At 41.9% G+C, this 14,476-nt stretch overlaps 1 protein-coding gene across 12 annotated transcripts in view; it reads left to right on the top strand.

Moving 5' to 3' along the window:
- CDC14B (cell division cycle 14B) overlaps window positions 1-14,065 on the top strand; it is a 56,365-nt gene extending 42,300 nt beyond the window's left edge. For 4 of the 12 annotated variants that reach the window (XR_015946146.1, XR_015946149.1, XM_035099508.3 and 1 more), the window contains 3 exons: window positions 4,926-5,042; window positions 9,441-9,497; window positions 9,780-10,068. Coding sequence is in view for 6 of the 12 variants with exons in the window: in XM_035099508.3 (XP_034955399.1) it covers window positions 4,926-5,042; window positions 9,441-9,497; window positions 9,780-9,819 (214 nt within the window). In the remaining 6 variants the exon portion in view is untranslated. Of the gene's footprint in view, window positions 1-4,925; window positions 5,043-9,057; window positions 9,172-9,440; window positions 9,498-9,779 lie in introns of all 12 variants that reach the window. The other 8 variants (XR_009558312.2, XR_015946148.1, XM_060280109.2 and 5 more) reach the window with 3 other exon arrangements.
- The last annotated feature ends 411 nt before the right edge of the window (window positions 14,066-14,476 follow it).

The following is a 14,476-nucleotide window of genomic DNA, read 5'->3' as shown; positions in this document are numbered from 1 at the left end:
GCTGGATTTTGATTCTCAGATTATGGATTTAAAAAGATACGGACAGTGCTTTGTAAGTGCAGTACAAGTCGGACACTGAAACTTGCAATCCTATGTGTGCTTCCCTGTGAACAAAGCTGCATAGGATTGTGCTGTAAGTGAAGGAATATAACAGGACAAAACTATTTTCTGGATTGCAGGTATTCTAGATTTTTTCGCATATAAAAGTTTTAAATCCCACCTTTCTGTCTGATTTAGGATGGAAATGTAAAATAGTTTATGAAAAAGGAAATTTTGTTGTGTCTTGGATTGTACTAGTCCGATTTAAGGAACGAGGCCTTATGCCCCCTAGTGATACCTTGGAATATTTCACATTTTCCTGTATAACAAGAAGGTCTTGTGTTGAGCGGCTTGTGCTTCATTACAGCTTTCAGTCCTTAACTCTGCTCACCCTTACTATCTTAATAGGTTATATGCTCCAATTTAAACGTACTGTACAGAAATGAGGCATAGATGATTTCCTTAACTTGATAAATATAGAATCATAGAATTGTACAGCTGGAAGTGATTCCCAGGGCAATCAAGCCCAACCCCCTGCAATGCAGGGAATAAAGAGAAAGAGCTGGATGTCATTCACATATTGCTGGAACCTTGCTCCAAAACCCTTGATAGCAGCTCCTAGCAGTTTCATACAGATGCTTTATAGCTGCAGACCATTGTCTTCCTCTGTGTTATTTCTGGAAAGTAGCATATTCTGCCTTTTTATTTTTTAAAATGCAGTAATTCACTGTATAAACATCAGCCTTAATGTGCTTAGAATAGCTTGCATTTTATTAACTCCTGGAGACTTGAGACACATTTCTTGTCTCACAGCAGAAGCGATGAGCTATGCATTGCAACCAGTGAAATGAATTGGTGGGTGCAGCTACATGTCACAAAGCGAAAGAGGCAATTACAGTGAGGAATTAAACTGTCTCTTCCCTTTGCAGTTGCCACTACAGTTGCAATCTTGCAGAACCTGTCACTTATATGAAATGCATCCGCTTACAAAATGTGGGGGGGGGGGAGGGAGGGATCACTGCTGTAGAAGAGGGATTTAGCATCTCAATGGAGCAATCTTTTGTCCCTGGGAGTGCTGCTATGCTGGACATGGAGGTGTTACCAGTGAGAAGACACTTAGATCTCCACTGGCATAGACCTTCCACCAGTGATGTTAGGTGGAGGAGGTAAGAAGGGGGCTTATCAGGGCTGGCTATGGATACACCAGAACCATCGACCCTTTGATTCCCTCGCATGCCCACAGAATCACTGAAACTGAATGCCTGCCATGGGGTGGCCGTAGTTAATTCCCTCCTATAGCAGCCCCTGGTAGGGGGATGAAATCTGTTGTCCCCCCACCTCCTGCTCTGGCTACTGTGAAATGGCTGAGCAGTGGATCTGGTTCTCATTGTATCAGCTGATCACTCTTCCCCTCTTCCCCAATTGTGGTGTAAAGGTAAGTTGGGATTGCTCTGTTAATTGTCCTCTCAATGACTGGTTCATACCCTTTGTGTAGGAAAATATTTTTTAATAGCTGACCTAATTTTTTACTGTCCTTTTAAAGTTTTCAGGAATGCCTTTTTATATATCTAAAGTGGCTAAGAATAGAATAAATAGAAATAAACTGAAAGCATATCAATAATATAAGCACTATTTTTTTAAAAAAAGTAAGAAATCCATAGTCACCTCCTGGAAAGTTTCACTGAACAGAAATATTATTGCAGCCCACTTAATTGCTTTCCGGAACAGACGGGGGCAAATTCTTCTTTGGTATCAGAGCTGAATCTTGCTTCATGAAGATATGGGTTTTATTTGTTTAAATTTGTATACCACCCTTCATTTGAAGATCTCAGGGTGGCTCATAGCATAAAAAAATACCAAATGAAAACACAAAATACATAATGAAAACAAGAACAAAAAAAGAGCAAACCAATAACCCCCCCTCCCAAAAGCACATTTAAAAGGACATAGAATTGTTAATAGGCCAAAGGCTTGGTAGAAGAGAACACCTGGTGCCCTTAGAGGTATAATGAAGGTGCCAGACAAGCCTCCCTGGGGAGAGCATTCCACAAACTGGGAGCCACTGCAAAAAAGGCCTATTCTGATGTTGCTACCCTCCTTGGACCTCTCGTGGAGGAGGCACACAAAGAATGGCCTCAGATGATGATTGCAGGGTCCAGGGTGGTTCAAATAGAGGTGGTCCTTGAGGCATTGCGGTCCTGAGTCATTTAAGGCTTTGTAGGTCAAAACCAGTACTTTGAATCAGTCCTGGAAACTAATTGGCAGCCAGTGCTGTCAGGCCAGGATTGGCCTAATGTGCTCAAACCGTCTTGCCCCAGTGAGCAGCCTGGACACCAAATTCTGCACCAGCTGAAGTTTCCAAACCATCCTCAGAGGCAGCCCTACATATAACACATTGCAGTAATAATCCAACCTAGAGATTACCAGAACATAGAAAATGGAAGTTAGGTCATCCCTGTTCAGATGGAGGTGCAGCTGGGTCAACAGCCAAAACTGATGGAAGGCATTCCGCACCACTGAGGCCGCCTGAGCCCCCAGCGAAAGCAAAGGATCCAGAAGTACCCCGAAGCTATGCACCCGCTCTTTCAGAGGGAGTGTACCTCGGGTTGCAAACTGTCCCCCTTACGAATTCTTAGGGTTACGCACTCCAATAACCCAGAAGTAGATGCCCCCTGTTGCGAACTTTGTCCCAGGATGTGAGCGGAAATTGTGCTCCAGCGGCATGGCAGCAATGGAAGGCACCATTAATGAAAGCGCGTCTCATGTTACAAGCAGTTTCCAGTTACAAACAGACCTCCAGAAAGGATTAATTCACAACCGGAGGTACCACTGTAATTCCATCAAGAGCAGGCATTTGGTCTAGGGAGCCGCCCACTGACCATGCCTTGGTCTTATCTGGATTGAGCTTCAGTCCATGACCAAGGCACGACAATGGTCCTGTGCATCCACTGCCTCACCTGCAGATGTAAAGGAGAGATAGTGTTGTGGGTCATCAGCACATTGCTGACAACGTACTCTAAAACTCTGAATAATAACCTCACTCAGCGGTTTCATGTAGATGTTAAATAGCATAGAGGATAAAACTGAACCTTGAGGAACTCTACATTGAAGGCTCCACAGGGCAAAAGAGCACTCCCCAAGTATCACCCTCTGTGAGCATGCACCAGCTAGGAGCGGAAAGGATGCAGTTGGGTAATGTATGCTGATGAAATCTCTCCCCTTTCCAGTAATAACTGGGTAGTGAAGTGGAGGAATTTAAGGAGAAGTTTGTTCCTGCTTCACTGCCTACGGAAAGCATGTAAACAAAACAAGGACACTAGGAGAACAGGATAGCAGCAAAGCAGAAAGTACCTTGTTTTAAAAGAGTGTTAGTTCACATAACTTTTTGAAAGCTAAAGAGTTCATTTGCAAAACCTGAGCCCCAGTGTTGTTGTTTAGTCGTTTAGTCGTGTCCGACTCTTCGTGACCCCATGGACCATAGCACGCCAGGCACTCCTGTCTTGCACTGCCTCCCGCAGTTTGGTCAAACTCATGTTCGTAGCTTCGAGAACACTGTCCAACCATCTTGTCCTCTGACGTCCCCTTCTCCTAGTGCCCTCAATCTTTCCCAACATCAGGGTCTTTTCCAAGGATTCTTCTCTTCTCATGAGGTGGCCAAAGTATTGGAGCCTCAGCTTCACGATCTGTCCTTCCAGGGAGCACTCAGGGCTGATTTCCTTCAGAATGGATAGGTTTGATCTTCTTGCAGTCCATGGGACTCTCAACAGTCTCCTCCAGCACCATAATTCAAAAGCATCAATTCTTCGGCGATCAGCCTTCTTTATGGTCCAGCTCTCACTTCCATACATCACTACTGGGAAAACCATAGCTTTAACTATACGGACCTTTGTCGGCAAGGTGATGTCTCTGCTTTTTAAGATGCTGTCTAGGTTTGTCATTGCTTTCCTCCCAAGAAGCAGGCGTCTTTTAATTTCGTGACTGCTGTCACCATCTGCAGTGATCAAGGAGCCCAAGAAGGTAAAATCTCTCACTGCCTCCATTTCTTCCCCTTCTATTTGCCAGGAGGTGATGGGACCAGTGGCCATGATCTTGGTTTTTTTGATGTTGAGCTTCAGACCATATTTTGCGCTCTCCTCTTTCACCCTCATTAAAAGGTTCTTTAATTCCTCCTCGCTTTCTGCCATCAAGGTTGTGTCATCTGCATATCTGAGGTTGTTGATATTTCTTCCGGCAATCTTAATTCCGGCTTGGGATTCATCTAGTCCAGCCTTTCGCATGATGAATTCTGCATACAAGTTAAATAAGCAGGAGCCCCAGTGTAGGGATTCACAAATGGTTTTTCAGTGTATATAAAAACCAATTTCTTTGGTTAGAAACTCCAGTGGTCAAGCTTAGGCAATCACTTCTCCTTTTTATATTTAGATATTTCATAGTATCAGTTCATATGTTGGATTGTGTGGTCACCCGTGCCTTGTCTAAGACATTCAGGAGTAATGCAGAGATGTTTGTATGCCAGGATCTTGGTCCTCCATAAAGGCACTTTTGTTGCACTAGAAAGAAAAAGAAAGAAAGAAAGAAAGAAAGAAAGAAAGAAAGAAAGAAAGAAAGAAAGAAAGAAAGCCCTTTGCATCTCTGTATTGGAAGTAAAAACTTGAGCCCAAAATGGTTGGCTGTATTAATAGTCTGAATGAAAAGTTGAAATGGGTTTAAAACAGAGCAGATATATGAATACTACCACAGACTGAATGAGGAAAGATTGAAAACAGTTGTCCGCAAAATCCTGTCTTTTAGGCATCTTTGTATAAAACTATATGCCATATTTATCTTTGTACATTATGTACATTTCCGTTTACTTTTACGTAATTTCTTTCTCCTACTCCTTCCAGGGTAATTCTGCAGTCCAGTGTTCAGAAAAGTAAACAGCCTGAATCTAGCAATTCTGACACTTCAGGCCATTCTAAAAGAACAACGAGGTCTACCGCAAGAAAAGGCAGTTTTAAAAGGTGAGAACTACTGCGCTGCCCTGCAGACACTGTCAATTAATGAAGGCTGAACTTTAAATAAAATTCAGGCTTCTGCTGCTTGAATTAAATGCTGCTTTCAGACAAACACTGAACCGTAGTTTTAGTGCAAGTAGCAGTGATCTTTGAGTTCACAGATTCCCCCTTCCCTCCTTCAGCACAGCTATGAGGTCAGAAACACCCTCTTTACGTTTTGAACTAACCTGTTTATTTTTGTATCTAAATTTGAGGGGTGGGAGGAACTACGTTTAGCTTTTGGGAGGGGATGTCCCCTTTTCAAATAAGCCCACGTCAAATTGTGGTTTGTGATCCTGGCATACTTAAAACTTTAGTTTAAACTAATTAGAGCTCTTGCCAGTTAGTTTAAAAGTAGAAGTGGATGCCGATGATGCTCTCCTTACGGGCATGACTCGTAAGAGGAGAGAGGAAGCGGGGAGCATGTGAGACCAGGATTCCATGGCTGCTCGCACACACAAAGCTAAAATATGGTTTGGTGCTGCATCCCGCCTGGGTCCAAGTATCCTTTGCTAATGTATTGGAGAACTGTATGCAAGACAGAACTACTTGAGTTAAATGTGGATGTTTTGAATAACATGTATCATGAAGGCACATGAGGCCTCCCATCTTTGTGAAGCTAAGCAGGTCCAGCTCTGGCCACTGCCTGGATGGGTGACAACCTCAGAAGCCACGTATGAAGGTTGAATGTAAGCTGAAGTAAATCAGTAAAATATGTTTTTATACCATCAGCCTCCCCTTGTAAAACAAGTTTAAAAGACTTCTGTGTGGGTGAGAGAGTCTCTTAGATATAAGAATATGAAAATTACACAAATGCCTCCTCTACTTAGATGCAAAGACCTTAAAGAACTGAGCAGGAGGCATGGTATTTATAGAAAACAATCAGGGGGGTGTCGACATACAGGATTGCAAGATTTTGTTGCTTAATTAATGTATTTAAGATATATTTTGCATGACTGAAAGATACCCATGTTTAATCAGTCACCAATTTGAAAAACATACAGGTGCTACTTTTTTATATAAAAGGGGGGAAAAGAGCTGTAGATGGCAAGCACTATTTTGGTATTGTGTCCTGTGTGAGAGAGGAAGGGGAATACGTTTCTTGTAAGATGATGGCTGCTGGTGCAAAAGCGCACACCATCAAAAACAAAACACTACACTCAAGTAGCTATGCCGTTGTTTATTTTAGAACAAAGCACTTGAAAGAGATATTCGACTGACCATTAGTTTAACAGAAGGAAATAAAAATTGTATTACATCAAAGTTTGAAAAAACGCATGTTATTTTTGGGGGGTGTAAATTTGGTTGTTGATGGTGCATTTTGAAATGTATTCTTGCAGTAGAGATACTAGTCTGGGTTTCTATGCTCCCCCTCCCCCCCCAACCACATGATCTAGTTCTAAGGCAGCAGGGTTGTCCTGGCTTGGCAAAGAGTTTCCTTCCTCCTTGGAAGTATTTGGTGAGAGTCCTTTTGTTGAGAAGCTTTATCACCTCTATCCAGCATTTCATGCCCCTTGTCCAGCTGTTCTTTTCTTCTGTTTTCTACTAGCCCTTCACCTGAATCCACTTGCTGTAGCACTATTGTTTTGTGTTATCAAGGCACATGGTCTTACTCTTACATTTTTAAGAAGAGTAGTGAATGAAACCCCTTATGACAGTAACAGCCACCCATCCTTACAATGTCAATGAAATTTTATCTGGACGATACTTATTTTTCTAAAAGCCTTCAGCAGAAATAATTCCTGCTTTTACTTTTAATATTTGCTTGTTTCAAAGTTATTTTATTTCCACTACTTTCACAGTCCACTATTAACTCAGCTTGTTGAAGCAGAATGAACCATGAACCAGTTTCTCAAAACCTGCTGATTTCGCTGGCTGTCTTTCCTCCTCCTTTCTGCCTAGTCTTACTATTATCTTTGGTATGCCTTTATTTGAACTTCCTCGTCTTCAAATATTCCTAACATTTTATTTCCATTGCACTCTAATAGATCTTCAATCTCCACACTTTTTACTTGACCAGAGTCAGATATTACATCTTGCCTTATTAAGACAAGATATGCACAAACCATATACACAAATGTGCCACCCCTTCCCTTCTCCTTTCTCTCTGAGGACCCTTTGAAGAAAATAGGGAGGCTGCAGGGGGAGAAGAGAAGGTGAAGTCTTACTTACATGAGCAGATTTCTGCTCGTGCAACACGGATTCTGCCCTATAGGTTTGGTTAACCAAGAAAGTCTCCAATCGTGATGTGCCAAGGAGAGAAAAAGTGGTGCAAGAACAGAACATGCAGGCACAAGGCTCAAGCTGTGTTGCATCTGAACGGGCCCTTTCCTTAGGAGATACCTTGGGTCTGTAGGTTATGGGCCCACAGGCTAAATAGTTGCATGAATTTGATATTTTAGGTATTGGATCATTGTGATTTAAATATTACACAGTAGGGCTGGGCAATATCTGGTTTCCACCATTGTGATATATCACCGGCTAAACATTGCGATATACTGATAAATCACAATGTCTGAAATAAGGATGGGGCTATGTAGAGGCATTGGCTGGCTTTTTCTCCCGCATTGTAATTTTTGCTGGCACCTGCTCTTGTGATTCACTGCCCCCTGCAGGAAGCAGGGCTGAGCTGAGCGGGCAGAGTTAACAGGGGCTGCAGGAATTGAGAGCATTGGCTGGCTTCATGGTTTTTCCCACATTATGATTTTTGCTTAGCACACACCCAAACACACACACACACACACACACACACACACACACACTCCTTGGTCTGGTCAGTAGATTGAACTTCTAAGGACACTGATCTGTTGTACATACGCAAGACACACTTGTGTGACAGATCTTGCAAGGTAACGTATTTTTCGCTCCACAACACACCGTTTTTTCCTCCTCAAGAGTAAGGAGAAATCTCTGTGCATGTTATGGAGCGAATGCCATGGCTCCAGCAGCGGGGTCCCTCCACCAGAGCCATTTAGAAACAGTGAGAGGAGTGTTGAAAACAAGCCGCTCAGCAGCTGATAGCTAAGCTGATCAGCAAGCCAGATAAGGGACACTTGACAGTAAAGGGGGCTGCCTAGGAGCTGGGAGGTTAAGACAGGGAACTTGCAAGGAGAGTACTAAAGCAAGCAATGAGGAGAGCAATTAGAAGAAAAGGGGGGGGGACTGCTCCAGCTAAGGAAGGCAAACAAGAGGGAGAGAGGGTGTTAAAATGAAGTTGAGCAGCTGATTGTCAAGCCAGATAAGGGACGCTTGCAATAAAGGAGGTTGCCTGGGAGGGGGGAAGGTAAAAGCACATGAATCCTCAGGATTTTTGCATTGGATCACCCCCAGATTCACCATCAGATCACATAGCATGTCCATGGCTATAGCCAGCACCAATAAAATCACACATTCACAGTTTTGTGGGGCTGCAATGGTGCACAAATGTGGTTACAAAGCACAAATCCACATGGATCCTCAGGATTTTTGCATTGGGTCACCCCAAATTCACCGTCAAATCACATATCATGTCTGTGGCCACAGCATGAACCACAAAAACAATACACCCACTGTTTCGTTCAGAATATTTTTTTCCTGGTTTTCCTCCTCTAAAAACTAAGTGCGTGTTATGGTCCGAAAAATACGGTAGGCTTAGGCCACATTTATCAGCCTTAGCAGGTGCTCTGTGTAAGGTCCCTCAATGCCCTACAGAGAAAGCCCTATGCTACCACCAAACATTTTGTGGGTGGTGACAGCATAGAAATTATAATTGTAGGGGAAACAACCATTGTTAGAAAAGTACTTTACATATATGTAGAACTGCTTCTATATCGGGGTTGTTCACAAGCACTTATATGGAATGGCTGCATCTGATTGCCTCAGCCAGTTCAAAAAATAATAATAACCTGGATCTTAAGCTCCTACGCAGTTTTCAAGAGTGCTTAAGTAACTCCCTCCCCTCTTTCTCTTGAAAATGGCTGGAAACCTTTGCTACAAATGAAAGAGTCGTCCCATGTTGCTACAGATAGCAGTTTAGGGAGCAAGATATTATGTTGACACGATGAGCGGAGAGAGAATGGATTTTAAAAGGCACTTGAAGAATAGGATCAAATACGCCGTAAGTCCTACACTATTAATTAAATAGTAAGAAATACTTTTAATTTCTTTCAGGGATAGTTTAACCATTTAACCATGAAAAACTGTGGAGGGACGGACGGACACAACTTTGTTTTAAAAGATCTCCATCTGCTTTTAATATCATTAGTTGCATTTGGTCTTGTTTAAACTGAAAGCTGACTAAGGCGACAGTAGTTCATGCATTAAACTCTGGTTGGTCTTGAAAGAATTGTTTTCCCTTTACCTTTTCTTTCTCTACTTTTCCTACAGTCTGATGCCTCAGAGGGAAAGGAGAAAAAGGGATGTTTTACACCAAATGCGCTTATGGTACTTTGAGCCCACTGCTATTCCCTTTATAGACCTGAACTCTTCCCCCCCCCCCTTTCCCTGCTTCACTGTTTATAATCTGAATTGCTTGGCCTGTGCTTTCGTTTACTACAGATGTTGCATCATTTTCAAAAATGCTGTCTGTGAGTGGTTCTTTCCCTCCCCGAGCCCCTTTTTTTGTTTGCTTGCTTAGTTTTATATTGGCTAGCGATGCTTAAATTACTGGTTTGTGTTTTGCCACCTGTATCTGACATCTTGCACACCTCATTTTTATCATTTCAGCAGTGCTCCCAACCCAAGAACCAGGACTGTGTTGCGTTAAAAGCAATCAGAGTGGAAGAGGATGCAAGGGAAACAAAAGGACATTGCTGCTAATTAAAACAATTAGAAGAAATTTTTTGTAAAACAAAAAAAAGAAGCAGTGGTCTATTTTTTGTATTTAGTTTGAAGAAGTTTTAGTTTTGTGAAGAGAACTTTTGTGTGAGGACCCTAAATTACTGTAAACTGTACCATTTTTACTTTTAATGCTAGGAAATTATTCTCAAATATAAAAAGCGGCGTGTAAATTTTAGCCTTCGGTCTGAATAACTCTTGTTATCAAAAGAGCTTTCTTTTCTGTACAGCGCTCATGTATAAAATGTGATGGCAATCATCTAGCTTCTGTCAACCACCAAGACGACTGTGGCATTTTAGCTATTTGGAATGACAGGTGTAAGTTATCAATGTAATTTCTCTTCCTAGGTGGAGAGAAGTGATACCCGCCCCCTCATAAATAGCTCCATACAAGTATGACTATCCTAATTTTAGTAGGATTTTTATCAAGTGGTAACAAAGTGTGATTTATTTTCATGGTTTTGTTTTCTGGGTTTTCTTTTTTTCTCTCTTCAAGTTACACCACTGCCTGTTGTGTTGCTTACTGCTTCTAATTTACATGTAAAGACTGTATGTGCCGTATTTTAGAGCCACTCTGGAAGGTTGCTCTCCTGTGCAGGTAGAGAGAGAAAAAATCATCCTAACACTACTGGCTTGGGCCAAAATGCAGGAAGCAAGGAGAGCTTCCTAGTAACTTTTCTTTCTTTGCAGATATTTACGCACACCATCTCATGTCTATAAAAGCCTACAGCAGGCCTGTGGCCAAACATGGCCCTCCAGCTGTTTTGGGACTACAATTCCCATAATCCCTGACCACTGGTCCTGCTAGCTAGGAATGATGGGAGTTGTAGTCCCAAAACAGCTGGAGGGCCAAGTTGGGCCATGCCTGGCCTACAGCATTACCTAGGGATTCAGACAGGAGTCTCTATGCCAGCCCTACCTGGAGAAGCCAGAGATTGAACCTGGACCTTCTGAATAGAAATGCCTGGGCTCTAGCACTGAGCTCTGACTGGAGTTGAAAATAGCCTCTTTGCTCCCCTTGTCTGACACACTGCAGCTTTAAATGATTCATTACCTTTTTAATGGAGAAGCAGTAGCAGCTCTGGAGGAAAGTGTACCTGGAGCATCCTAAGCTATCTTGCTACTACTTTTTAAGTAGGGCGGTGGTTTTGTGCCTTAGGATTTGGCTTTTTTGGGGGGTGGGGGAGTATCTGACCTGGCTCTTGTGGGGCTAGCAAAAGAGACCTAAAACTAAGAGACTGCTAGCCATTGACATCGAGCAAGCTGCTAACCATCAGTTTCAATGAAGAAGTTGCTGCTAACAGTTGCCAAGAGGTGAACTGGAGTTTCATGAATATGTTTTGATTGAATTCTCACTGCCACAACTAACACATTCAGTAAAATTGGTTCCCTTATTCATGGCCTGTAACTTCCAGCATTCTAATCACCGTGCTGCTTCATGTTACTATAAAATTTCTCCATGGTGTAGCAGCTTTCATTTAAGAATTTGCAGGCTTCATGTGTGGAGATGATTTGAAATAATGTGATGTTTCTAAATCATGCTGGACTGACAGAGCCAATATTTGGTTTCACAGCCTGTGTACATGGTACCAAATACTAGACTTACCAAAAGGTGAGCTCCAGTCCCCACCCCTCTTACTCTGCAAAAGTGATTTCTGAGTAAGGACTTTGGAATGTAAGGACTTTGGACTTTTGGAATGCTTGGGTTACAACTCTCATCATCCCCAGCTATTTGGTCATTGGACCAAGCCACCTTCTGCCCAACGGATCTACAACTGGGAAGCCTCTCAGGGCCTAGCCTCCTGCTGCTACTCATTTCATATTGGGTATTTATCTTGTCCAGTAGAGCTAGGCGAATGAGAGGATCCAAATACAGTCTGCTAAAAATAATGAGAAAATGTGCCGCGTTAATCTTGAGCATGGGTAGGCAAACTAAGGCCTGGGGGCCGGATGTGGCCCAATCGCCTTCTAAATCTAGCCCATGGACGGTCTGGGAATCAGTGTGTTTTTACATGAGTAGAATGTGTCCTTTTATTTAAAATGCATCTCTGGGTAATTTGTGGGGCATAGGAATTCATCCCCCCCCCAAAAAAATCAAGGTCTTAGGGACAGTGGACCAGGCCCCTGCTGAAAAAGTTTGCCGACCCCTAATCTTGAGTATCAGTCCACTTGTATACCAAAGGGCCTTAATTTTAGGATGTGAAAAGGTAGTTTATATGGAACCATAACTTATTATATATATATATATAAAACTAAGCCCAGTTGCTTCATGAGAATATAATTTCTTTTAGAACAGCAACTCTGGCCTTTCCTTACAATGGGCGTTGCTACCAGTTATGGTCAGTAGTTATGGACTAGATGAGGCTTGAGGTCCCTTCCAACATGATTCCATGTTAATTACCTTTGAGTTCCAAAATGTAAGCCTATAGAATCCTATTAGGCAGGGGATGAAGTTTAGCTGAGATCACAGCCTACTAGATATATAGCCTTGGCTTGTCAATTCTCCAAGTTGCTGGGAAAAAAGAAACTATTGTCTACTAATCAGTTTTGGGCAAATTCAGATCTTAGGGATGATATTCATTTTTAAAAGATCATCAATCCCCCATTTTACTTAGTGGGGTTTCTCCTTCAGTGACTCAAATGTTTCCTTGAAGTTTGGGAGTGCAATTCCTCTTTACAACATAACCTTAGAAGAAAGAGCTCCTCCTCTTGCCTTTGAAAATATTGCACTAATTTACTGGTTAGCCAATGTAGAAAATACAACTACTAAAAACAGACAAGCGTCAATATTTCAGTTATCTGAGGCCTGAACGTAGGTGCTATTTGGTAGCTTCTTGCAGTGTAGGGTAGGCAGAGTCCATGCCAGCCTTTTGCTTTAACTTAAGAGGAAATGCTTAAGATGCCCCATGGGAGAAGACAGATGGATCCTGGGAGGTTGACAATCAAGACTGAATTGCAAGGTATGCTTGAGCTTGGCAGCAAGGGCTTGATAGAAGGAAAGATTACTTAACAGTCCACAACTGTTGTTAGTCCACACAACTTACTGTTTCACTAGCTGGCTTCTCTCCAGATTTTCTTCAGCCACACTTCCACTCCACACACTCAAAACCTTAAATGTTGGCCTATAAAGATTAGAAGACCTTTAAGTTGCATGGAGGAGCTCAATCATTAACAGCCCAAGCCTGGGCATGTTTGCTTAGGAGCCCCACTGTTTTCAGTGGTATTTACTGCCCTGTGTGTACGGAATTGCATTTGCTATTAGCCACCAAACTTTGGAGAGCTGACTCCTCTTAAGCCCTGAACATTTTGCTATACTGTACACACTTCTCTCACACACAATTATCCTGTTCCTTCATAACACAAATAGAAATGATTGGAGTGCCATTGCCAACAGCAGCCACTTGAAAATCAATGCTCCAATTTAAGGCACCTCTTGCTTCATGTTAAGTTTGGTAGTTTTTGCTGAACTCTCGTTCCAGGTCTTACACATTTCAAACCATCTTTGAGGAACACAGTCTGGCAAGTCAGCTGGAAAATATATTATTGTGTTTCTCAATCCTTTATTGTGCCTATAGTGGGGCTTGTTGCATTTTCCAGGCTTGTAAACCAAAGAGGGTTCACAATTCTTTTGCATCATTTGCTTAGTTTGGGCTTTTATAGAGCTATTAAATGAATGCCATTTTAGCCTTATACGTACGCACCACCCCAAAATGAAATTATTCCAACTTAGTACTGGTTTATCACAACTGCGGCACAATTTTAAAACTTGCCAACTTAGGGCAAGGTCATTCTCAAACATTCACCTGCTAAGACAACAGCTGTGCTGTTTCAAAACTGGACAAAAACATAGCCTCCCCCCACCCACCAAGTTGCCACTTGTAGTTCCCAGTTATGTTGCCCTACAGTTTTTATATGTATTGCCTTGGAAACTCTTGTACAGATCATTTGTTCCAAACGTGGTGTATGCTCATCTTTTTTTAAAGCAAAAAATAATATTTTTTAAAGAAATCAAGAAAGGAAGTTTATTTTGCTAAAGGTATTTTAAGGGTAAATTAATGCTATCTTGGAAATTTGATTGATAGTGTGTGTTTCTTATTAAACCAGTGTAATTTGATTATATAAATATTGACATATAAGAGAATTGTATACAAATAAAATATATTGCTTATATCAGGCTCTGCAATGTGTAGTGTTGGTATAAAAAAAAAAAAACACTGGTCCTTTCCATACATGGGAAAACAATTTCTTGGTAGACTGTCTCTCTGAAGGAATTTGTATTAGCTGCAAGGGAGCCATAATTAAATTCACATGCATTACAGAATAACACTTACCTGGGGCTACTTGAGTGATTATTTCAAAGTGAATGCCCAAGTACAACAATCACAAGTACCCACACCTAAATTATCAACAGTGATTAGTGTAACTCCTGCAAAATAAGGTAGGCTTTTAAAAACTATTTTTTCATTAATTAGGCAAGGAAGCTGGCAAGGCCTAGTCCCAAACTGGATGAACACACCCCAGTGCAATTTCAGAAGGCTCAAGAAAGCACATGAAGGCTGTTACGATTGTAGATGAAATGCCAATGA

Source organism: Zootoca vivipara, chromosome 10 (assembly GCF_965207765.1).
Source record: "Zootoca vivipara chromosome 10, rZooViv2.hap1.1, whole genome shotgun sequence".
Classification (NCBI taxonomy): Eukaryota; Metazoa; Chordata; class Lepidosauria; order Squamata; family Lacertidae; genus Zootoca; species Zootoca vivipara.
The sequence above is the reverse complement of the archived record's forward strand: the minus strand, read 5'-3'. Positions and strand labels throughout refer to the sequence as shown.